Below are 27,908 nucleotides of genomic sequence, written 5' to 3'. Positions count from 1 at the left end.
TTTGATACATTGTATTTTACAAATGGTCCTTTTTGAAACATTTTATTTGACAAATGGTCGTATTTGCTACATTGCCTTTTATGAATGATTCTATTTGCTACATTGCATCTGACAAATGGACGTATTTCCTACATTGTATTTTACAAATGGTTCTATTTGCTATATTGCATTTCATAAATGGTAATATTGGCTAAATTGTATTTCATAAATGGTCCTATTTGCTACATTGTATTTTACAAATGGTCCTCTTTGCTATAATCTCTTTTACAAGTTGTTCTATTTGCTACATTGCCATTTACAAATACCGTATTCGACCCAATAAGCGCCCATGTCCCTATAAGCGCCCCTCCCCCTTTTTGAGGCCTCGATTTCAGTACATTAAACAAGTGAGTATAGTTCAAAGTTTGCATTTATGTTGTATTTTGTTCGAAGTGAGACTTTAACTTGAGAAACATGAACTCAACAAAAAATTCACTTACAAACAATTTTATTGCATCCCAATAGAATTTTCCAACAAAACAAAAAGAAATGAAAGATGTATGCCTTTGGCAAGCAAAAAATGAATATACAACAATTTCCTCACATATATATCTATGTAGTAATAAATGCATTGTATTAAAAACAAAAACAAAATCATTTAAAAGGATGATAATTTTGCTTTGAGCAATAGTTATTCTTTCATTGTATGAAACATTTAATAGTTATAATTTATAAGACTCTGTGTTAAACATATAACAGAATTTCTACATTTAACATACATCCACCACAAACAAACAGTCACATCTGCCTAAAATTCACACGATTCACCAGAAAATCTGTACAATAATCATTAGTATCAGCAATCTGAAGCAGTTAATTCTTAGATGTAGAAGTAAAATGATGGTTAGTCTGACGAAGACCACTACATGCATTGACGAATGAAAATCATTAGCACCTTGAATATTCCATTTATGATTTCACAATATACAAGTTAGGCATTATCCACTGTTACTAATAAATGGTGATCATTTCAAATGACTGTCACAAGATAATCACATGACTATCACATGACCAACAGAAAAGATTAATCGAACAAATCAGAAAGAATGAAAATCACAAAAACTCCTTTTGTCTTGCAAAGTTTCAATGAAATCCTTCAATTAAATTAATATTTTATTATTGTACATTTGTTATTTGATAAAATTCATTTGAATCATCTTATCTTATTTGGTATCTGTACACCCTTAGATCTATACTATAAACAGTACCATATAAAAAGGATTTTTAATAATCCCCTAACAGGTATGTCCTTAGGAGCAGGATAAATTAATAATAAGCTCGATATCAAAGATGCATACAAACACCCAAAACATGTAATTTATCAAGTATTAGTTATCAAATCAAGGGAAATAACTCTAACAAAAAGTTAAACAAGATTTACATTTCTTCTGAAGACAATCCATGTTTTTTGTAGTGTACTGATAAAAATATTTTTTAAGTCCGACAGACACATGCTGTAAAAATATGTTCCATTAAAGGAAGCTTTCTATCTTAATTAAAAAAGTACTTTGTCTCTGTTAACAAATTTCCCAAAACTTTTCATTGACTTTTTCCTACCCAGCCAAAAAATGTGACCTGTTCACATATAAAGTATTAAAACTAAATTCATAGCATCATCTAAAAACTTTTATCCATACAAATGTCTATTTACACAACTCTAATTTCAGGTGAAAAACATCAACAAATAAATTGGCCCGATCTCTGACCCTCGACCTCAAGGTCACAAGTTTAAGGCCCATTACATTTGGGAGCAGTTGACAATTACTGGCCATAATTCAATTGTTTTTTTATGGGAACTCTGGACTTTCCTTCAACACCAAAATTTTCAATCCTTTCATGGTAACGACCATTGAAATAGATAATAAAACACAAACGAACTCAACAACACAAAAGATCAGTTATTTTGGACTAGTCTGACATCAAGTCGATTTCCTTACTTCTGAGACCATCTACATGACTGAATGTAAAGTTCATACAATTCCAAGGGAGAAGAGATGTTGAATAATTAGAGATTTTGTGTAATTACTAGATTTGATGTATTTAATCAATTAAAGGTTCCATAGTAATGAGCAATGTTTATATTTAAGTGTCTAAAACATAATTTCCATACTGTGTCTAAAACCAGTGTTGTACGGGTACGTGATATATAAATCACTGCTAAAATAAATTTAATGCACCCATAAAAGTGGTCTTTCTATTGCACTAGAATTGAACCAGCTAATAAAAGTGGACTCTTTTAAGACCATTTTTTTTCTAATAGAGGCAAGATTTAGTAAGTAACACACAATTCTGTCTTTGTCTATTACAGGATTAACTCCCTTGTGGGTTGGTCTCCATTGTGATGTCATTCATAAATTTATAAGTTATTTTTAACTCAGATATGTCCTTGCGTCATCATTTTGTGAGCAAAAATTTATGTTGTTTTCATTGAAATTTTTAATTTTATACTCAGAAAAACATAACAGAACAATCAATAGCTACCCACAAGGGCAGATATCACTGTAATATGCAAATACATACCGGCGGTAATAAAGGGCAGATAACTCTACCATGCAAATACAGAATAGTCCTTGCTCCTAATCATATTAAAACCTAGATTTAATATATTCAACTCCCATAAAGAATTACAAACAATCAACAATCACTCCAAAGTTTCCCCCGATATTACACATCGCCTGGATGGGGGAAATTTAACAGTATGTTAAAAACTACATCTAGTAAGACTTAATTCAACATTTCAAACCTGATCAAGCCTCACAGATATTTAATATATCTTCTGAGAATTAAAAACAAACAATTGTTCTAATTCATAAACTCTGAATATAATATGATTTCTATTTAAAAACAAATAACAATGATCTCACAAACATACACCGGTTTTTTCTTTTTTTTTATCGTGTCGTCGTACAATATAATCTTGGCCTCTTAACAAATACAGTCATATGCTCACAGACAATATTTCAACACTACACAGACTAAAAAAACAAGATCTGATCTGAATGACCATGCAGTAGTTTAAATTTCTTTTTTTTCGTTGACTACTTTCACATAAAAAAATGGAAATTACATAAAAATGTGTTCATGCGCTTGTCCATATATTGGTATTTATAGCTTATGAACACCAGAAATGGCACTCTACTTGTAAATTCAGCTCACAGCTACAAAAAAAGCCTGTTTTAGCACCTTATAATTTTAATGTTTTCTTTCATTTAAAATAAAATTGCTATCATGAGTGTTTGTACAACATGCGTACCTATCAAACAATAATGAAATGTAGGAAAAAAAGGCTCGACGATTGCCAACTTACTGTCATTATGACTCTTTAACAATAAAATGAATAAATCTAACATACGTTGTATGTTAAATATTTCATCTTGATTTCACTAAACAAGACTGAATATGTCTGGTACAATTCAAAAGGATATTACAAGCTGCCAATAACATGAAACTCTGATAATGAATTAGCAATATTTTGATAGAAAACAGATATAAATCAAAGTTTTAAAAAAAATCATAGATCATTTTTGCTGAACCTAATGTATATCAAATGAATAGTTTTGATGTTAACTGGAAATGCTTTGTTCGTATTTTTTCCTTAATGTGTGTATGTCTCAATCCTGTCGTCTTCACAATCAAAGACAGATAAAAAAAAAACCAACAACAAACAAACATTATATTTCTTTGAATTTGCTCTTAAATATTTTTTTTAGAATGGTTTCCATTTGTTTTCTAAAATATTTTTTCAGACTTAAAGCTAATTTTGTATTTTTTTTTCTTCTTTTATTTCAAAAACAGCTTTTGTTTATTTTTTATGTTTCTGTATACGGAAAAAAGAAAACTTTGACTTCATGAGTTAATTCCCTTTGGCCATAAATCCTTTATCGGGTTCATAATAAAATTCATTTTCTTCAGAGGTTACAGTTTATTTGCCTTAAAGAGATTTTATTTAGGTCATTACCTCAAACTCTCCCTTTACAAACATATAGATGACAGAATTGGCATTTTATTGCCCCAGAAAACCTTCATCTGTGGCAGTTAACCTTGTCCCATTTTGCTAATGAAATTTTCTGACACAAATAGGATACACTCTCCTCATGCTAAATAGGAAAAAAAGTTCCAAAAGCGAGTCTCAATAATCATAAAATTATCTCCAGCAGCTGGGTTAACATTGGACCTGTCTTTTAACCTCATTTCTAATCAAGAATTATGTCTTTTACAATAATTAGTAAGATTACACACTTAAATCAATTTTACAAAAACATGGATCGATCCCCTCCTACAAAGTGATACTTTAGAAAAATCTTCACTAAACAGAAATATTTAGAACTCAGTCATTTTTGCATGTTTTCATCAAATTATATGGTACTTTAAAAGATTCAATTATTAACCTTTAAATTACACAAATCAAAATTATGTCAAATAATAATTAATGTTAAAAAAGTTTTTTGATTGATTCAGCCTTGTATCAACCTAGCTCTATTCTATGAGAATAAAAAATTACGTTAGTTTTCAGTAAAGCGATTAGCTACTCATCAGAAAAATTTTCAGTATACAGGCAAATCCCCTACATAGGACACCCCGTATATAGGACACCTGTCTATAATGAACATTTTGCTATGTCCTTTTGGTGTCCTTTATAGACAGGTTTGACTGTAATGGGAGTTGATAGTACTACAAAGCTACAATGACAGGTTCCATACATACACACAGAGGAAATATTAAAGTGAACATGGCCACGTTGTAAGTGATTGGAATGAGGAAATGGAGCGTCATTTGATGACTGAATGGGTGGGTGACGAAACAAAACACAACAAGCACTACCTGTCGTAACCCTCACAAACAACAGGATTTGTCGTAACGCACTCACATGCACGCACACAACGCCTATAAAATGTCAATCTCAATTTTCAAAGGATATTGTATACAATCTTAAAACAATATGTCTGAATTTTCATTCATTCGTTGGACTGTAGACAATAAAATAAAAACAACAGATCTTTGATGATCAAGGAATCAAACGATGTGAATTTTTTTTACAGAAGTATTCTTTCAGTAAAGATGTTTACCATGTATCCCTATATACATGTGGATGTTGTACAGTACAGGAGTATACTTTCACAAGTTGTGTGTACCCCAAGAATGAGGCAGTAGAGGTGTGCTTACAGGAGCATACTTTCAGTAGAGATATACCTACTATTATGTAATGAGTATACTCTCAATAGAGATATACACTACTGGTATGATGTAATACAGGAGTATACTTTCAGTATAGATGTATACAACTATTATGCAGTAATACAGGAGTGTACTTTCAGTAGAGATGTATACTACTATTATGCAATAGAGGAGTATACTTTCAGTAGTGATGTATACTACTATTATGTAATATAGGAGTATACTTTCAGTAGTGATGTATACTACTATTATTCAGTAATACAGGAGTATACTTTCAGTATAGGTGTGCAGTATTAGTGCAAACATGGACTTTCTAATTCAGGAATATCAGTATACTTCCAGTACAGGTGTAAACAGTAATACCCTTAGTATGATATAATACAGGAGTATACTTTCAGTACAGTTGTATCAGGAACTACCCCTAGTATGATGTGATAAAGGAGTATACATTCAGTTGCAACATATACCATGTGAATGATGCTATGCATATGAAGACATACTTTCACCCAACCCCAACCCCTTCAGTCTATAACAGACATCTGAGATATATTCCAAGTGGAAGTATGATATCAATTTTGATTCCCAAAACTTGCTTACATTCTAGAAAATGATTTTCCACTTGTTTTGATTTTTTTGATTACATCATCTTCTTTCCACAACAGAATTTCTCATGTAAATATAGGCATACAAGCTCTATGCATAACACGATCATTTGATTCATTATAATTTCAAACATGTTCTAAATCTCAGATTCATGCTAATAACTTGTTTTTGATGCTATTCAAGTACATATCTCATAAAGATTTGAAACAGTATAATACAGAAGTATTTTTACAGAAATCAGTTTGTGCTGAGTATTTATATATAGTTCCAGTATAGACAGGTATTTACTTATCTCTATTGAGTATGTATATATATATGTGAGTGTGTTCTCAGCATACAATTAACTGCAAGCAATCTCTACTGAGAGTAATCAAGCATGGGAGTATACTTTCAGCATATTACCGTGTGTATATCTCTACTGAAAATATTGAGTTGAAACAACATATGTTCAGTATATTAGGTTTATGAAGCATACTTTCAGCATGATACTAATTTTTGTAAAACAGCATATATTCAGCTGTAAACTAGTGCACACATCTCTAATGAGTTGTCACTTGTCTATAAAACTGACTGAAGTATGGTAGTATACTTTCAGTATACAGTAACCTACACAACCATATATACTACTAATGTTACTCCAGTATAAGTAGTATACATGCAGTATATATGTCCTATTATAAGACAATTACTAGTATCAGAGTATATTCCAGTATGCATTTAAACCATGTTCAACATGATTGTGCTTTGACATTTTTTCATACAATTATAAAAATCAAAAGAGATATAATATTTACACAATGACACTAATCTATCTATTGGGGTGAGACACCAATAAATCCACAGGAAAATAATCTATCTCCTAATTTTGGCAGTGTCCATCATCTGGTTACACATATACACAAATAGCACATAATTCAACAGGAATTTATCCAATATAAAATTCTTCACAATAGCACATAGCCCAGGAATAAATCCCATAAAGATATTTATAATCCTTCACAACACAAAATAAATTCCAATTTGAAATTCATAGGCTACAAATATTGAGCTCATTTAACTTCACACAGTAATCCGACGTTTTATGTTTAGTGAAAACTCAATATCATTCACATTTGATACAAATTTTACTAAAGAGATCACCTTACCATCGAGTCAGGAAAGATAATCCACATAGAATTAATCCACAGAAAGATGCTTCCCTTAGAAAATAGAAAGTCGTAATTTTCACTCAAGTTGAGTAATTTCCATGATCACACAACAATTACCTCCCTTGCCTTGTATGTTAGATATGCAAAAGTAATCTCCATTGTCTGGTAAGTAGAAACGATGAAGAGATTATCTAATGAGAGTAATGTCCCTTTGATTAGTGAAGTTCATTACGTCGAATGTTTTTGCCTGCTTGGCTCCTCGTCACCCTATCCCATACAAAGGGAAGCTGATGTCGCGCTTCAGCTCTGTTCTTAATTCCATCACATTTTAACTTTACCATCATCTTGGAATGTTTATCATCTGTTCCGTCCATTTCTGAACCGATGTCACTCTCTCCAACTTCGTTTGAGGAGATTTCCATCATATTAGACGTCTCCGAGTCGTAACTATTACTTGAGTAAGCACTAGGACTATTGACACTGCCCGGGCTCTTAGCACTAGACACAAAATCAGAACTAAGTTTTAATTGTTTGTTTGTGGTTGTAGTATCAGCAGACGACACATTATGTTTTCGTTTATTTCGATGTGAACTGAATTTTTTGTGCATGTAGCTAACATTATCCATAGAATAATCACACGATTTTTCATCACTGTTATCGAGCAGTGATCCGGACTCACTGCTGATTTGACGCTCCGTACTACTTTCGGGACTTTTTGTAATGTTACTATTATGCATCTTTGTATCCGTGATGTCAGAGTTATTCTTGGTATCGTTTTCTATGGAACTGTTTGTTGATACTTGTTTTTTCAAGACGGGCATCTGTCGGTCCTCATACGATTCTGATACTTTTGCATCCTGTATAGACTGGGGCTCACAACTACTATCAGGACTAACACTCATTGTGGCCGACTCTGCTGCAACTTTTTGGACAACAGACGGTGTTGATGACTTTATTTGAATGGTGTCTTGGCCATCGCTGTGACTACTATTGTTGTCTTGTTGTGTTTTTGTTTTGTCTGGATGAACATTTGATATATGATCTTGGAGAAAGGAACTTGTAGCGAACGGGATGTTACAGAACTTACAAACAGTGTTCATGTCCGCTCCAGCTTCCCCGCTTGAGGAGCTCAGATCACGACTGGATGAAACTTGGTCTGAAAACGAGACTTGAGCTTCATTAGCAGGGCATAGTGGTTGAGGAATCTTTGGCTGACCATGTTGCCGACAATGGCGCTTAAACAAACCGAAGTCGTTTAATTGGAATGTTTGTCCGCATTCTGGACATTCCATACGCTTACACTCCGTTGGACTTTGTGAACTATCATTTTTGATGTTATCTCGCGAACTTTCACTACCTTGACCCGACTCGATTTTAGATGTATTTTGATCGCTAGACTGTAGATTGTCTTTAACTTCTATTGGTTTCACATTGTTGTTATGTGGAGACGGGTTATCATTACCAGGCTCTGAGCTGGATGAATTGGAATCTCGGAAAGACATTCTGCTGCTTTTGTAATTGGCATTACCAGTTTCAAAGGGAGCATTTTGGGAAGATGGTTGTATGGCAGTGTTTTGGGAGTGAGGTCCAGTGACGAAAATTGCCGGCGGTCTGGGTGGCACCGGTGCTACCGACGCTGGCTCCATAGGGTGTCGTGGAGGTACTTGTTGTGGAGAGGCTGCCTGCTGCTGTATATTGTACGGGCCCACCTGTGGTGGTGCGTTCATTGTTCGTTTAGTGGCAGATATTGTCTGCACAATGGTGTGTTCAGCACGGGGCTCAAATCCATGCTGGTTTCGGAAATGTTTGCGGAATCCGTATGGACTACCATATGTCTGACCACACAGTCTGCAGATGAGATACAATATATCATTGGGCGAGTGATTACCAATGATGTTCTGGATTGGTTCATGTTTGGAAACGTTTGAACGTTTAGAACCTTGTCGTGATTGTTCGTCATTAGGCGAGGCCGTCTCCTGTCGGTTTGGTTGGACATATGGGGGTTCTGACGGTTGTGCTTGAGATACCGATGACTGATGTTGCTGCTGCTGAAGATTTGGTGAGGAATGCTGAGGATTATGATGATTTGGTTGCGAGTACGGAGACTGCTGCGAGTATGGAGTTTGCTGTGTTGGGTTACTAAGATGACTAACGTTTGGATGAGGTGGATGGGATGGATGAGGTTGATGGCGTGAGGGGGCGCCCCCTTGCATTGGGTAATGTTGTGACTTGGATTGATGAAGATGTTGGAAGTTCTGCGAAGATTGCTGTGGTCCACCGTGCAACTGTGACGAGGAAGTTCCAGTTTCTGGCTGCTGTGACACATGATGACCCCTAGGAGACAGCTCTGGCGCCCTTGGAGACTGGCTTGAGCCCTGGTATGGTCCCTGGGCATAAATTGCTGGCATCAGTGGTGGCGGTAGTTTACTGGCATTAGGGGCTACGGTCATCGGGTAAGCCCTGTCTCTGTGGTGGGGACTGTGATCAGGATGACTGTTAGCAGTATAGGAAGGGTTGGGGGCTTGTTCTAGGCCTCTAACCTGCTGAGGGAATGCTCGTTTGGGGCTTAAATGCTCCACAGAATGAGGACTTGGCTGGGGAGGATAGCTTCCCCCTTCAGAGCCCCTTCCTGGTGGCTTACGTTCCCGAATCAGTCTTTGAACACTGCTTTCTAGTTGGTGTAGAAACGTGTTACGTGATGGTGAATTGAATTTTGTATCGTTAGCTGCACTATAAGGAACACTAGTACGAAGACTACCTCGCTCACGTTCACGTGATTCCTGGTTGTCATCATACACAGATGGTGATTTTTGAGTTTTACAGGTCAGATCTAGGGGCTGATCTCCAGTAGGTTTCACTTCCTCTTTCTTCTTGACAGACAGGTCAAGGACTGGTGTTACCTCCTTGGGTTTGGACGGTGGCTCACCATGAGGACCATAGTGATTGTCATGGCTTTGGATCTCTCCTGGTTCTTTTCCCCAGGAGTTGTCTCCCCTGTTGGGGCCATCCCTTTTATGATGTGGAGGAAGTTGATGTGGATGATATGGATGAGGATGTTGAGCAGGAGGATATGGTAAAGGACTAGTTTGTTGTTGTATTTTCTGTTGGGGCATCGGTGAGAACTGTCCCGCAACAGATGGCGGTAATTGTTGTTTCAGTTCCCGCTCTGACGCTTTCCACATGCTTGGACTTCCACCTTGTGGGGACACCTGCTGAGGCATAGCACCAGGAGAATGCTGTGCCATCATGCGGCTGTATTCTCGCGGGGAAGATATAGGAGGATTTGAAGGATATAACTGTGGCATTTTGAATGGATGCTGCTGCTGCTGTTGGTGCTGCTGTGATTGATAGTAAGTTAGTGGTGGAGTAGGGCCGAGAGCCATTGCTGAAGAGATTTTAGGGTTGCCATTTTTGTCCTGTGGTTTTGCCACATGTGGAGACATCTGGTGGTCTGCCATTGGTGGCCGCATTGAAGCAGCCTGTGAATGGTAGGGCGACCCACTGGATATATGGCCAGGTTTAAGAGAGGCATATTCCGCAGAGAGTGGCGGGTATCCATCCTTTTGGTCGGGTTTACGAACTGGCTGCAGATCACAGGATGTACATTGACAATCACGCAATGATATTTGATGTCCGTTTGCTCCATGGTGGTGATGCGGATGGTGATTGTGGGATCCCGACATTAGGGGATGGCCACTGACATGTGTAGTGTTGTCTCTTAATGATACAGGTGCATGATGGGATACATGATCTCGAAGCATTGGATGGCCAATGTGATTGGCAGACTCCCGCGAAGACTGTGGGAGGCCTAGGTGATGCCCACCCTCACGGTGTGTTGCATGGTGGGAAGAGTGGCCATACATCTGGCGTGAGTCGGGTGACAACTTATTTGGCACTTGAGAAGGTGCTGAAGGAGAAGGTTGACGTGGCGAAGGTTGCTGGGGAATTGGTTGTCGTGGTGACAACTGTCGAGGTAAACTCGGAGAATGCATCATGCCAGAGTAGGGATAGTGAGAGTTGTTTGGATATTGTGGAGAAGATGGCATCATTTCCTTTGGAGGCCTATTTGGAAGTCCTGGGCCAACAGACATAGGTGCACCTGACATGGGTCCACCTGACATGGGTCCACCTGACATAGGTGCACCTGACATGGGTCCACCTGACATAGGTGCACCTGACATAGGTGCACCTGACATGGGTCCACCTGACATGGGCCCACCTGACATGGGTCCACTGTGGAATGGATGATTTGGCCTGGGTATATACGGCATACACGACTTATCTACAGGATAAGGTAGATGGGGTCGCATGTGGCGCTCTTGTGGATATCCAGGACCATAACTATGTGGTGGTTCCTGAATATCCTTCCATTCCCCTTCCCGACTTGACCTCTCTGCCATTTTACGTCCTAAGTTTGCTACAGTTTCCTGTACATGTGGTTGAAGTCTTTCCATACCTTGCATCAAAGCTTTGTTCATTTGTTCTGAGTGTCGAGCATTATCTGTACCACTATAACCTGTTTTACTTTCGGTGTCGGGTCCGATCTCACTCGGTCGTCGCAGACCACTATGTGCACTGGGACCACTATGAGCCAAATGATTGTGACCTTGGTCCTGATTAGTACTAGTTTTCTCAGCCTCACTTATCTCCCCTTTTGAAGAACTCTCCTTAGAGGGAGATAAAAGTTTGTTCACTACCTTTGTTTGGTCTATAACTGTATCAACCATTTCCTGTGCATTAAATCCATTAGAATCTACACTTTTTCCTTGGTTTGGTTGGCAGTTCTCAACCTTTGTCTCAGACTCTGAAAACTGACTTTCATCCATTTGGTTTTTACTTCGTTCACTACTGTCTGACATTTCCTTTTCATCCTTTTTCATACTACTGTTGTAACTTTTTTCTAAAACTCTTTCAATATGGTCCTTTAAGCACACTAACTTGCGTTTAGATATACTCATATCCTCAACAGTACTTGATTGGCGCTGCTGGGTTTTAGCACTAGAATCACCAAGTTCTGGTGGCGATGGGTAGTGTTCTTTGTCTGCCAAATTTATTTGAGGAGGTGGTGATTTCACACGCTTGATAGAATGATCGCTGACATCAAGAATATTTGTCTTTTCACCAACATGGTCTTTATTTAAATCCGGCAGAGAATTATTCAACACCTTCTCAATCAACGTCTGAAAGGTTGTCACATTACTATTTTGACTAGAATCTACAGAAAGGCTTTTCTTTTTGTTGCTGTCTCCAGCCTCCTCTGTTTTGATATCTCCTTTACTTGGAGGAGAGACTTTTTCACACATACTTTTGGATTCTTTTGTTGGTTGTTCTTCTGCCTTAATCTCGGGGTGCTCCTTATTTACGGCTGTAGCGGTGTCGTTGTTACTCTTCACTGATAATCCACTGTCGCTTTTCGCCTGAACAACCTCCGATATTTTCCGAACGAATGACCTTGGCGGGTCTATAGCCACACACTTTTCATTTGCTAATGTCTTCATACTAATTTCTGAATTATTATGCTTTTGTTCCTCAGAACGAGCCTCCACATCAGAATCATTTGAAGCATCATTGTCATCTCTTCCGAGAAGATAATTTTCTATTAAGTTGTCAATCTTGTCTTTCATACAGGGGCCGCCGTCAGCTGTACCAGATGCAGTGGTGCCGTCATCACTACTTCTAGCTCTGTCGGGCACACATGCATTGGTTCGTTCTTTCGTTGGCCCACAAGAGTTGCCTCCCTTAGCCACTGCTGCCCCTATCCCCTCATCTTCCATTGAAAATTGCTGCCCCATGGGTGCTGCAGACTCTATTGCAGGAGACAGCATCTGGAACATACAAAAGATTGGATTTGTGAGTAACAAGGGAAAGATAATGAAAGGTAAATTCAAGGAATTCGATAACAGCAGGCATGGATAAGTGTATCAATTGTTATACACATAAACTCATTCACCCCGAAGACACATTTAGACTCTTCTAAATCAAAGACTTGACTAGTCCATTATGAAATTTCAGGGGTGAATGAGTTAATTGTTAGTAAATTATTGGTTTATCGCCTACATAACTCTACTATTAATATATTTTGCCTTACCAACTAAAGTCCATATTCTTTTGGCATTGCATTAAATGATAAATTACAATCTGTCAATCAAACTATTTTTGTATTTGCATTTGTGTGCTGTTTATGCTCTGACAATGAATTTGCATATGTGTGCATGTGCAGACAGATGTGTTGCGTAATACCAACTGGTGATCTGGCAGTTAGGTTCAAATAGGTTATGGTGGGGACCTACGCTAAAAAATAAATAACTCTGAAAAACTAAGAAACTAAAATCCTGTGAAACAGATGTGTTCCAGACAAAACTAAATAATAAAGTAGGTATTCTATTTGGTCCCTCACTTTCTTAGCTTGTGCCAAGATTTATACAATCACTCTATTTTCTGTTTCTTATCTAGTAACAGACCATATCCTTGAACAAAATTATCATTCTCATTAAGATAAGATAGAGTGGGGTGGGGGGGTAGGGGGGAGGGGTTAATTTTCACTTTATTGTCATTTGTAATGCAAAGTTTATGTCAAACACCGTCTTTTCTAGAGCCCATTGCCCTGAAATGGTAAACATTAATTCGTGTTTGATGTTAAAAATCAAGCCAAGTCAAAGTAGCTAACCTATAAAAATTGGTTGTTAGTGCTAAAACAGATAATCCAGGAAAAAAGTGTCACAGAACGATACTATAGAGAACACTGACAGAGGAAGACAGAATTGATGGCCTTCGTATTTTAAAGAAGAATTATTCCTGAGAGTACTTATACAATAAGTAACCTTGAGAAAACCTTGTGGCGCTATCTCAAATATCACGAAAACTAGGTCTAGGGGGACACTTTAAAACATCAAATTCAAACTAGCATACCATATTCGACCCAATAAGCGCCCAGGGCGCTTAAAAAATTGAAGCAACTCAGGGGGCGCTTAATAGAGACAATTCTGGACTTGCCTTTCATAAAAATATTCTACAAAGTAATAAATAAATCAATTTGTAAAAGAAATTGGTAAGAAAAGCTTTCATATTTTCAGTTTGCATTTAATTCAAAGTAAGTGAAATTGAAGTCTAATAAACTTATTTTCAGTTTGCATTTAATTCAAAGTAAGTGAAATTGAAGTCTAATAAAAGGGGAGGGGCGCTTATAGGGATGGGGGCGCTTATTGGTTCGAATACAGTACATAATCTTGAACTGTCTTTCATAATCCACCATGGAGAATATTGAAAATTGTACATGATTTTTATTGCCCTCTTCAAAAACAATATCTTAAAACTAAATATTTATATCAAGTATGTGTTTACATTTAAAAAAACAGCAAAAACATCAAATTAAAACATGTAATAATACTGTGACAAGTGTACGTTAGTCATTTAATTGATGTTATAAGGAAGAATTTTATTTTTAAGTTATCACTCCACTTATCTCCCAAACGAAGAAAAAAAGATCATGCATTTTGAAAATATATGCAATGTTTTCCCTTTGCAGGTGTGAACGAAATATTGGGAATTTAGAGAAATGGATGCGACAAGGTATTTGGAATTTAGAGGAATTAGATGCAACAAGGTATTGGGAATTTGGAGGAATGAATGGGACAAGGTATTGGGAATTTAGAGGAAAAGACCTGATGAAATATTGGGAATTCGGAAATGTGATATGTTCCTGCCCCAGGGGTAGGGAAGCGGTTTAGGTACATCACATTCCTGGCCCAGGGGTAGGGAAGCAGTTTAGGTTCAAGTTTGGTGAATATAAACATTTTCAACACATGTCTTATTTAAATGTTATAGTTATAAAGCTAAGAGTTGAATTATGACCGTACGAAACACTGCAGTGATTTATGTGAATTTTATTTAACAGGATTCTTAACACATCATGCTAGTTATAAATATTTTACAAGGTGACATTGGAGCTACCAAAACAAAATGTCTTCCTAAAATAACCCTGGTTACTAAACACCATAACAAGTCTGCTCTAGTTCTCAAAACACACATTTTACAAGAGCTGACAAATACAACTTGAATGTGCAGTTTAAAAAAAATTCAAAACATTTAAATAGCATGAAATGTAATCAGACATGTTTGTGACAGATATATATCTGTGAACCCTCATTTCCTTACTAGATCCTATCAGCTGTAAGTCTTATGATTCACACACATGACACAGCTTTATACATAATTCATCATTTCCCTTACTACACCTAATATTACTGTAACTTTTTATAATATCAAGTTTTCTAAAACACGATATCATGGTAAACTAAGAAAGCATCACAGTTTACCTGTGAATAGGGTATCGTCTCCTAACGATATTACAATGAAGCTACAACCCTACATATACAGCCATCAAGGTGTGCTAACACGTTACATTAATTACATAATAATGTCGATCTGCCTACCTTCATCTTCAATGAAAGCCTTTCTACCGACCTCGAATCACGTCCCACATGTTTTCATACTTTATGGCGTGGATGATACACGACATATTAAAATCAGCCGTCTATTTACATACTCTTAAAACTTGCATTGTCAGGGCTATATATATACACACACAATACCGCCAATAGTGAATTGTCAACATCCTGTCTGAAAACACAGACTCCTTGCTGAATAATCTCAAAGTAATCCCCTTACACAATTTATTCGTAGGAACCCTGCATTAGGGTTAAGGTCACACAACTGTCCAATTAGAGTCACTGACCACTGAGTTAAGTACACCTGAGTCCAGTTCTAACAAAACAACAATGACAAAAATATACCTACAGTCCATAAAGCCACGTGGTCCCTATAAACTGTTGCTGGTGTATCAATATAACTGCCGGTTTTAGTCACGTTTTTGAATGAAAAACTGATTATCCCACAATATACATGTAATTATAGCGGATATGAAATGGATATAAAATGATGATTTACACATTTCCTAGTTCATACAATCTCTAAAACACGATCACTGTAAACTAACCATTCTTTGTGTGTGTGAAGAGCTTCAACAAGGGGACGAACTCCGACCATTCAAGAGTAGGAACCACATTCATGGGTAGCTTTCAATGGAATGATTTGTGAATGGGGGAACATAATCCACCGCTATTTATCCCTTTGTTATATTTACAAGCTTTGGTATTGACTGAATCATCATAAAAACCAGAAACATGTCAAGCTTCACTGGCAAAACACAACCATGAAATTTCATGCTTGAGAGAAGATTTCATTATTGCATTTTTTCTATTTTTTTTTACATAGGCCTTATCTTATCAAACACATCACGGTTGTAATAACATAGCAAGTGATTAGAACATTTTTGTGATTAATTATATCATTTTTATTCCATCAAGCTGACTAGGCTTCCTGAAGTCTCTTCCTGCTTGTAATACTTAATCCCACACTTTAGCACTTGACAAAGGTCGAGGTCACAGTTGCCCAATTTCCCGCCATATCTGCGTTTACCTAGCTTATCGGTCACCAATCCATACGACCGCCCAGTTACACGTTCAGGTGAAGGCACAATTGTTTTTACTGTCACCCTAAATTCTGTCAATTACTTCTGACAAAAGCTATCTTCCTGTATACTCAGCCATTTTTCTTGATAAACCATTTTAGCGAGAGATGAAAATTTCCTCATTATTTCTTCATGTGTATGAAATATTTCAACACTTGTGGTTTTATTTCCTGTTTTTCTTTTTAAATTGTTCCTTTAAATATGTGTCAAATTCCAGGTCTAGAGATATCTGTAGGACACAAGCCCCTGTCTCCATATATAATGGTGTTAGGACAAAATAATAACACTATATTTCACCCACATAACCACCCCTCACCCACTCCCCCCCCACCCCCACCCCACCCACATAACCAAACCCATCCCACCCCCACCCCACTCCCCACCTTCCTCCACTCCCCCCGCCTTTCATAGTGGAGGAAAACACATGACATGACTTTCTTACATATTGTTGATGAGCATGATCTCTTAATCACTTAGCTAATTCACCCTGATGGCACATTTAGACTCTTCTAAATCAAAGACTAGACCAGTCCATTATGAAATTTCAGGGGTGAATGAGTTAATTGTCCGAGTATCAACATTTACAAGAATCATTTCTATCAAACATCCTGAAGTTAACAAGTATCAACATTTACAAGAATCATTTCTATCAGATATCCTGAAGTTATCACATACAAGTTGATCAACAGGCATTTAAGAATGAGAGGTTGAAGAAATGGAAGAGAGTCAGAGTACCAGGAGAACAAATCATCAACTTATGGTCAATACCATACAACTGCTGAACCTCAGTGTTTCAAACCTCAGAGACATGAGGTAGGTGGCAGATCACAGGTAATTATGTCGGAATACCTTAGCAACTCAGCCATCACATTTTAGGCACAGTAATACTTAAGATTATAAAACCCATTAGTATCAAAACATGCTTTTTTTTAACCTTGTGAACCTGAAAAAACTCATTTAACATAAATACATGTTTATGTTTATGGAGAAAAAAATAATAACTATCAGTAAATTTATCTATTTGAATATGTCCTTAAACCATTTCTGAATCACATTCTAATCTAGGTATAATTTACAAACAGGTAAAGTACTCAATCAAAGTGGTTTTTTTATCCTTTACTACTAAAAGGTAACGTAAACAGGATCTTCAAGTTAAGAGCCACATATTTATTCTGGGTAAACTATCAATACTGTAATATATACAGTAATCTGTCATGCTTTAAGTAATACTGTTTTACAGAACAATAAATAGAAATGTTTAACTCCTATTTGCATATCACAGAGTAATCTGCCCTTGTGAGTAGATATTGATTGTGACACTTTGTGTTTGCAATGAGAAACATCATACGTGACGTGGTTCTCACTTCTAAAACAAAGGACCGCCAATAATGGATACCTACCTGCAAGGGAGATAACTCTATAACATACAGAATTTTAATTATCATACCTGGACAAGCGGCAAACATTGATTTAAATGGAATTTTCTTATTAATGTATAATATTACATTTGTCTAGTGCTGATAAGGTTCTAAAAAGAAACCTTATAAAAGAAAAGTTGGTGCCAGACTGTCGGACAGCCGGTCGCTCAAAAGATGGCATGCTATACCGTATAAGGTCACATGGTACATAAAAACGTTTGTGATTCTTGTATAAAAATAATGAATATCACATTTATCTATGTAATAAAACTTTAAAATCAATTACTAATCAAACATGGATTTATGTATAACTATATATGGGTGATAGAACCAGGTGTTTCTAGGCAGCAAGTGTTCTCTGCTTCATCAATAGCACTGGGCCCAGTTTCAAGAATACGATAATTATTATGGGGAATTTAAGTGAAGGAGTTCCTAAAAATTGAGGAATATTTGTAAAACTTGTCGTAAAAATCTTAAAAGGTGACTAGGAACCATTTCACATAGTAATGATGCATTAAACAATGTGTGGATAGGACATTTTTTTGACTCCTGTGACCTGTGACCTTGATAAAAACCAAGGTCATTCAATAGAGCAAACAATTTTCAGCTTTGCTCCCAGCATGCTACCTGCCTGATATCAGATCTCTGGGCTTATTAGCTTATGAGAGGTCAGTCTGTCGAATAGCCGACCACTCAAAAATGCTGTGCTATGGTATAAGCGGACTTGGTTATTGGGAAGGTGAGCTGATATAACACAATACTTACATCGAGGAATGTCACATTTCCAATGTACAATGCTGACTCTCAAGGTTTTTAGTTTATATGTACTGACAGATACGCAGTCTGTTCCAAGCATCTCGATCCACATGTACTAACATGACAACAAAGTTAATTCCACGTTTGACACATTGAATTGACACATAAATATACACTGTTAGATAAGAGCCACAGAGTTCACTTGGATCTCCATAACAAGAAAATGAACTGCATACTTAGTAGACATTTTCGTAACATGTAGCAGCATGGAGATTAACCTCAACTTTGCCCTAAAGATATTACAAAGTACAAAGTATACCACACTCAAAACCACACTTTTCCCTCAAGCTAGGCGGGTATTTTTCCCCTCGAAGCTAAGCTGTTTTTTTCCCCTGGCAGCTACTTGAACTAGGCTGGTTTTTTTCTTTTAATTCAGTATCGCCTATGGGATATCTAACCTATACTGACTTTTGAAATACAAACTAATTCAAAATGAAAATCACAGTTTTTTTTAAAAAAAAAACTAGGATAATTGTCCTTTAATTTACATCCATGCATATATAGATCCATAAACAAATTTTGCAATTGTGACCTAAATAAAGGTCAAGGCCAATCATTTGGAAAAAGGGACACTGTCCCTTCATCCCTATATGCTTAAGGCCCAACATCTGGTCAGCGCATCTCACAGTTATTGAATAAAAGCTGAAACTGTTACTTGTTTAGAGCTGCAAAATTGCTTTCAAAAGATTGTTATAACTATGACATCTTGATTTTTTCTTTTTAAGGAAATAGCATCTTTCACACTAACTGCTATGATAAGAAGCATCTGATTAACCAGATTTATTGAAACATGATGTATCCCTTTTGACCCGGATACCAATTTAAACTCATCCAGTTCTAAAACGGGAACAGTCCATGATGAAAATCAGGGGTGTACAGTTCAAAGTATATATTCTGATATTAAATATGTAAATTCTAAAAAGGATTAGAAATTTTTTTAATTTTTTTTTTTAAATTTTGAATTTGATGAAACTTTTTCTATTTAAGAAGAATGCAACTTCCGAAGAAAACTTTAAATCTTTAGAGAGTAAGTCTATAAACTCCAATATGAACTCCTATGGGATTTGTTCCAGAACAAAAGTACCATATTGACCCTGTCATTATGACTGAAGAGTACTCAACTGTTAAAGTTCCCATATTATGTAACTATTAGTCTGTTTTTCTTTGTTCTTTTTACCTTACAGGTAAACACTACAAAATCTATATAAAGTAGTTTTATATTCATGAAACCATTACACCTGTGTTTTTTGTGTCTTTGTATTTCATATTTCACACACAAACACAGAACAAAATCTATAAATATGTTCAATACTCCTCTTTGAACATAATATTTCACACAAAATCACAACACAATCTATATATAAGTAGTTTCTGTAAGTGTGGTATACAATTATCTGTAATGGTTTTTTTAATGTTTGAATATAAAATGTTTTCCTAGTTGATAATCATCACACCTTGAAGCCCTGACCCATAAGTCAACCGTTAACCTCCGACACTCATAGCATTTCGCGCTGTCTACAAAAGCTAATAACCTCATCATGACCTTTATTACCTTGCTTAAAATACACACCTATTTATCAAATCTTCTTGATTGAATACTCCAAAAATACATTATGTATACAAAGGCTTTGTAGATAGAGTGACATCAATTACATAGGATTTTACAATTTGCCTACCAATCTAATAACGCCATTTAATCGCAAACTTGCTTCCGCTAATCTCAATGACATTTGCACATATTTTAAGTTGAAGGTTGCTGAGTTTTGGCGAAATTTACACTTATTTATTTTTAATACCTGCCAAACCGTTGATACTATCAAATAAACAAAATAAGTATGTTACCTTAAACAAACGTAAGTATCAGTAGATTTCAGATAACTTGTGATGTATTTTATTGGTAAAAATTATAAATTCTTATATTCTTGAATTCTATTTTTTACAATACATTTCATTTTTTATATGCCATTCCTAAAGATTAAGTTTTTTTTTTTATTATTTGAATGATCAACATAAGGCCATACACCATTGCTTTATTTCAAATAGGAGTTGCTACAACTTTCCACATATGTGATTTGATCACACGTTTAAATTTGAACTGACCCGAGTTTATTTTTGAAGTTTCAAATGCTCTTTTAGAAAAACAGACATCAAAGCAGTATATTTTGGCTAAAAAATGTATACCTGCCTTTAACAGAACTATACTCCTTAATACATCTACGGCCATAATTAAGACCGATCTTGTTTCATCGAGTTTCCCACTGATAAATGTAATAACGATTACATCCAACGGCATTTAAGACAATGCCCATCTATTGTCTTGTTATTGGCGGTGACTGACCAATTAGTCAGCCTCATGCCGCTAATAGACTGGGGGAGTCTCCTGAAGTCTCATTAAACTGCGAACAAATCAGAAGGAATCTGAATATCAGAGGTTACGACCCGGTGCTAAAAAATGGACAGATGTTCATCTAGGATAACTTTCTCTTTCCTTTGGCATTTGCATTTACTGGGCTCTTAAGATGTTGATGGATATTTGGAAAATAAATGCCGTGACGATTTAAAACGTATGAGAATGATGTTAAAACTGAACATTTCTCGCTTGTCTCAGTGCTCCACTGCAGTGGCAATTTTCCTAGAAAACTACAATTTTTAATCTTTTTACTACCAAATAGATTTCATTTATCATTAATCTTGTTTTACTCAGATATTGTTTTTAAACTTTTAGAATGGATTTCAAGGATGGAGCTAGGGTAAGTGCTTTATAGATCTGATAATCTCCCCTCCAAAATTATCAACAGCTGGTGTGTTGCTTTTGTGTGAAATATGCTATGTTTTAACACATATTCATTGCTGCACAGTCTCAACTCTTGTAGTTCTCTTTTTGTTACTGTAGATGAACATCGTGGCATCGTGACAGTGAACAATACTGCAAACATTATTACATCGCAAGATAATACTATTGCAATATTTTAACTTTTTGCAGCATGCTCTAAAAACAGCACTAGATAAAGTACTAAAATGACAAGTGTACAACAAATAGCAGTATGATTGCAGCATGCTTCTCTGTAGATGAGTATTGGAGCCTCAAAGACAGTGACAATAACAGAAGGCAGCTTCGCAGTATGTATTGGATATCAAAGACAGTTATGAACTCGCAGGCCATGCTCTTGTAATTAGTTATTGCACTATGTATGCAAGACAGGTATGATTGCAGCATGCTCTTGCAGTTGATTGAATGCTCTAAAACACAGTTATGATTGCTGCATGCTCTAGATAAAGTACATGTCAAAAAACGTATGATTGCAGCATGGCATTGCGTAGTCCTCTGGATGTCAACAACAGTATGAATGCGCATGCTATTGCAATGTATTGAATGTCAAACAAGTATGATTGCAGCATGTGCTCTTGTAGTAGTATTGGATGTTAAAAGAAGGACAGTAGTAATTGAATAACAGAAGGCCCATTAGTACTGTATGTCAGTAGTATTGGATAGATCAAAGACAGTATTGGATGTTAAACACAGATGATTGCAGCATGCTCTTGCAGTAGTATTGGATGTCAAACACAGTATGATTGCAGCATGCTCTTGCAAGTAGTATTGGATGTCAAAGACAGTATGATTGCAGCATGCTCTTGCTAGTAGTATTGGATGTCAAAACACAGTATGATTGCAGCATGCTCTTGTAGTAGTATTGGATGTAAAAAGACAGTATGAATGCAGCAGGCTCTTGCAATAGTATGGATGTCAAAGACAGTATGATTGAGCATGCTATTGCAATAGTATTGGATGTCAAACAGTACGATTGCAGCATACTCAGTATGATTGCAGCATGCTCTTGTAGTAGTATTGGATGTCAAAGACAGTATGAATGCAGCATGCTCTTGCAGTAGTATTGGATGTCAAAGACAGTATGATTGCAGCATGCTCTTGCAATAGTATTGGATGTCAAAGACAGTACGATTGCAGCATGCTACGCAGTAGTATGGATTGTCAAAGACAGTATGAATTGCAGCATGCTCTTGCAGTAGTATTGGATGTCAAAGACAGTATGATTTGCAGCATGCAAGACAGTACATGAATTGCAGCATGCTCTTGCATAACAGCAAGGCCCTCAGTGGTATTGGAGGACAAAGACAGTACAATAACAGAAGGCCCTCGCAGTAGTATTGGTATGAAAAAGACAGTACAATAGAAGGCCCTCACAGTAGTATGACAAAGACAGTACAATAACAGAAGGCCCTCGCAGTAGTATTGGATGACAATGACAGTACGATAACAGAAGGCCCTTGCAGTAGTATTGGATGACAAAGACAGTACAATAACAGAAGGCCCTTGCAGTAGTATTGGATGACAAAGACAGTACAATAACAGAAGGCCCTTGCAGTAGTATTGGATGACAAAGACAGTACATTAACAGAAGGCCCTCACAGTAGTATTGGATGACAAAGACAGTACATTAACAGAAGGCCCTCACAGTAGTATTGGATGACAAAGACAGTACAATAACAGAAGGCCCTCGCAGTAGTATTGGATGACAAAGACAGTACAATAACAGAAGGCCCTCACAGTAGTATTGGATGACAAAGACAGTACAATAACAGAAGGCCCTCGCAGTAGTATTGGATGACAAAGACAGTACAATAACAGAAGGCCCTTGCAGTAGTATTGGATGACAAAGACAGTACAATAACAGAAGGCCCTCGCAGTAGTATTGGATGACAAAGACAGTACAATAACAGAAGGCCCTCCAGTAGTATTGGATGACAAAGACAGTACAATAACAGAAGGCCCTCACAGTAGTATTGGATGACAAAGACAGTACAATAACAGAAGGCCCTCGCAGTAGTATTGGATGACAAAGACAGTACAATAACAGAAGGCCCTCGCAGTAGTATTGGATGACAAAGACAGTACAATAACAGAAGGCCCTCACAGTAGTATTGGATGACAAAGACAGTACAATAACAGAAGGCCCTCACAGTAGTATTGGATGACAAAGACAGTACATTAACAGAAGGCCCTCACAGTAGTATTGGATGACAAAGACAGTACAATAACAGAAGGCCCTCGCAGTAGTATTGGATGACAATGACAGTACGATAACAGAAGGCCCTTGCAGTAGTATTGGATGACAAAGACAGTACAATAACAGAAGGCCCTCACAGTAGTATTGGATGACAAAGACAGTACAATAACAGAAGGCCCTCACAGTAGTATTGGATGACAAAGACAGTACAATAACAGAAGGCCCTCACAGTAGTATTGGATGACAAAGACAGTACAATAACAGAAGGCCCTCACAGTAGTATTGGATGACAAAGACAGTACATTAACAGAAGGCCCACACAGTAGTATTGGATGACAAAGACAGTACATTAACAGAAGGCCCTCACAGTAGTATTGGATGACAAAGACAGTACAATAACAGAAGGCCCTCACAGTAGTATTGGATGACAAAGACAGTACAATAACAGAAGGCCCTCACAGTAGTATTGGATGACAAAGACAGTACAATAACAGAAGGCCCTCCAGTAGTATTGGATGACAAAGACAGTACAATAACAGAAGGCCCTCACAGTAGTATTGGATGACAAAGACAGTACAATAAAGAAGGCCCTCAGTTATTGGATGACCAGACTAACAGAAGGCCCTCACAGTAGTATTGGATTCTGATTGACTAGTTTATCATTGTACATTTATGTCCAGCTACAACTATACCCATTGTTTGAAAGAGGTAATGTTTTTGATTGAAATCAATGACCTTTTATGAGAACATATGACATTCATGAGCTTTTCATGCATTTTTTATTATCAAATTAATCAATGTGACATCTATGAATTGAATTACAAGACATTCAATCCAAAACAAAATGTCATTGTCTTGTTGCACTTCCTTCAAAATGTCTTGTTTTCATTTCATATTCATAAACATTTACAATTTGGCACCATGCAATGCCGCTCTATAACCTGACCTTTTTGATTGAGTGCGGCTTAAATAAACATTCGTGTCTCTGTTCAATCAACAAACAAAAAGGCACAAAGACCTTTAGATTTCCTGTGGAACAGTTTTTGTTTCCAATACATTTTTATAATACAGCTTATTGAATGAAAACCGGATCTATGGACAATTACATGTTGTTTACCAGTTTAAATGTTGATTGTCTATTGACATGTTATCCAGTAACGACATCATGATCATAACAAAGACATCGCCAGACTCACAATGACTGCATTGTGTCCTTAGGTATTTGGTTTCCACTTTGAAATTGGAGTACAAAACTGGCAAACAAAGCATCTGACTGACTCTGGTCATTAAAAGAGTCTGAACGACCTTGATGCACGAACAACTTTAGACAAAAATAATTCTTAAATACCTGAGGCTATGCATTTATACATACAAATTGGTGACCTTAACTACAAGGCTGATATTGAAGGAAATCAACAGGCATAGAAATATATGACAAATCTAATACACAGTGTAAAGTACATGTTCAAGTATATTTGGGTCTAAGTTTGTGGCCTATACCACTATAACGGATAATAGCACGCATAATTTAGTGGCTATAGGTTGCTTGGTCATACCACCCTATACTTCCACTTCCTGTTTGCAAGCCACCACACACCATAGCACACCTCTATAAAGTAGACTGAATTGGTATATTTCGTATCATCATATTTATCAAAATCTGATTATAGTTTTAAATATCAGCATTGTTTGCTAAGATATGCATCATATTACCAAGGTAAAAAATCTCAATTAAATTAGATAAGATTTAGATAAACTTTGTCAAAAATTAGACTTTAACACATATTATCAAAATCTACCAAGACCTTTTCACTACAAAAATACTTGGAATTGTTCAAATGTTTTTAAAAAAAACTTAGTTCATATGTTCTGATGAATGCCAATATTAACTGAATCCTGTTTCAGTACAAATCATAAAGGCGTATCTTCCAGTCTTAATTGGGTCAAACTGAAGCCATGAACATTTTACTGGATTAGAGATAATTGGCCATCTTTTACCATGTTGGTATCCGTATAAGCATGGATGATTTTATTACCCAAATCAATATATATCCTGCTATGCTTCAGTCGCTTCAAAGGAGGCGACACTCACAAATGTTATTCAGAAAGTCATACACCAGTTCAGGTTCATTTTAATTGATAATGTTATATTTTTTTTTAAAAAGGTAAATTTGTGTTGCTATATTGGGTAGCAAATATTTATGTGTATATAAAGAACTCTTCCCACATCAAATTCTGGTAAGTAACCAGATGTCAATGACAAAGCAGTTTGAGAATGTTTTTTTTTGAAACAGATCTCTGTATGTGTAAATGTAAAGCAAAGAACAAATTCTGCATTATAAACATGGAGGTCTACACACCACCTAATGTTTTGATTTAGGAAACAACACAGAGAAACCTGAACACATGCAAAATAAAAACACTTCATATATGTAAGTATATCAAAATTCACCAGGATATCAATCTATGAAAACAAACCAAGGCAAATATCTAACAAAACCATCAGATCATGTCGGACTAAAAACTAATACAGCTTTCATTAGCTTTAAAAAGTTTTCACTTTGTTACCTCAATATGAATTGAAAAAAAAAATGTTTTTAATTAAAGATGCTCCACCGCTGACAAATGGTATTTTTTCACTATCAAAAACAGCAGCAGACGATTTAATATTTTTCTTCAGTTATAAAAGTTACTTACTTTACACCATTGCCACTCGTTGAAAAGTTTGAGCTTCTAATTTTACTTCAAGTTTGAAATATTGAAAATAATTAATTGCATCCCGAAAAAATTTTGTTGCACTATATCCTTAGTTGTCGATGGGCTGTAAAACCCAAACAAACAAACAAACAATCCTATATTGAATGATGTAGTGGTTGCGCATGCACCAAAGGCAATATAAATTATTTTCTATTATATTTTGTGTTAAATAGAGATATATATATACACGATTAAACACCAATTATTGTTCAAATTATGAATATCATTTATGCTCTGTCGGCGGTGAAGCATCTTTAATACATGATATAGAAATTGGTCAAATGGCACACAGCATAACTCCCAATGACATTCAGCAAAATTCCCAATGACATTCAGCATCGGTCCCAATGACATTTGGCATAAGTCCCAATGACATTCAGCATAAGTTCCAATTACATTCGGCATAAGTCCCAATAACATACATCATAAGCCCCTTGGACATACAACATAAACTCCTAATCAGCAAACTTGGCCAAGTCATTGATGCTTTTAACAGATGTGACAAAGTTTAAATAAATTCCATGGACATTTAAGCAATAACAGAAATATTCTTAATAAGTAATGGTCTATCTTTGAGTTTACAAAGATTTGATGATAATATTTTCATTTGACCTTTCAATTTTCCATTAAGGCCAATCATGCAACAACCCCCTCACACTCATACATATATCTCACGATTACTATCATGCACAAGTTAATAATAAATTTTATGTTTCTAGCTAATCAATAATGAATTAGGAACAAGAGAGAATCCATCACAGAAATTTGTTCCACATGGACGACTGGGAAAATAAATCCACGCTCTTCATACAAAATAGATGTTTCTTACTAAGACACAGGTGTGACACGTACAGGTACTTAATTAAATAGACATACCGTATTTTCCCTAATGAGGGCGCCAGCGCGGGTAAATGGCTGAGGGGGAGGGGGGCGGAGGCGTCATTATTTGAGACCATTTTTAGATGTTTTTTTCTGAAACAGACTATAGTCATCTTGCGTTTTGTTTCGTATTTTTCTGAAACTTACTATAACCAACTTACGTTTTGAAGTGAAGTAAGTATTGAAATTACATAATAATGAAGAAATGTATGCACCAGAAGTATTAAACATTGGTAACAGATGTCTATTTCACAGAATTTTTGCATTTCATGCTAGCCTGTTTGTTTACCTTGCGTACACAAAATGGCGGACGGTGCTTTCGATCGCTACTTTCGCTTTGTGGCAGATGGGAAATACCGACAAAAACACACTATAAAATGCTTATAAATGATAGTATTCCTGTTATTTAGGAATCTTTATCAAAAATTTACAGTAAGTATTCATAAAACCTGTCTAGACATCGCTAAAATGTTGTTGCCAGTTAGTCTTCATCCATACACGTGTGTGGGGTATTCAA

The 27,908-nt window shown here is 36.3% G+C and overlaps 1 protein-coding gene across 7 annotated transcripts in view; it reads right to left on the bottom strand.

Annotated features, from left to right (window-relative positions):
* Positions 1-3,059: 3,059 nt before the first annotated feature.
* Positions 3,060-27,908, bottom strand: part of LOC138321706 (filaggrin-like) — an 85,656-nt gene continuing 60,807 nt past the window's right edge. For 3 of the 7 annotated variants that reach the window (XM_069265599.1, XM_069265600.1, XM_069265602.1), the window contains one exon: positions 3,060-12,790. In XM_069265599.1, coding sequence (XP_069121700.1) covers positions 7,181-12,790 — 5,610 coding nt within the window. In that variant the 3' untranslated portion in view covers positions 3,060-7,180. Of the gene's footprint in view, positions 12,791-15,397; positions 15,709-27,908 lie in introns of those variants that run through there. The other 4 variants (XM_069265604.1, XM_069265603.1, XM_069265605.1 and 1 more) reach the window with 4 other exon arrangements.

The sequence above is a fragment of the Argopecten irradians genome, chromosome 4 (genome assembly GCF_041381155.1).
Source record: "Argopecten irradians isolate NY chromosome 4, Ai_NY, whole genome shotgun sequence".
In the NCBI taxonomy this organism is placed as follows: domain Eukaryota; kingdom Metazoa; phylum Mollusca; class Bivalvia; order Pectinida; family Pectinidae; genus Argopecten; species Argopecten irradians.
This window is presented reverse-complemented; position numbering and strand designations above follow the sequence as displayed.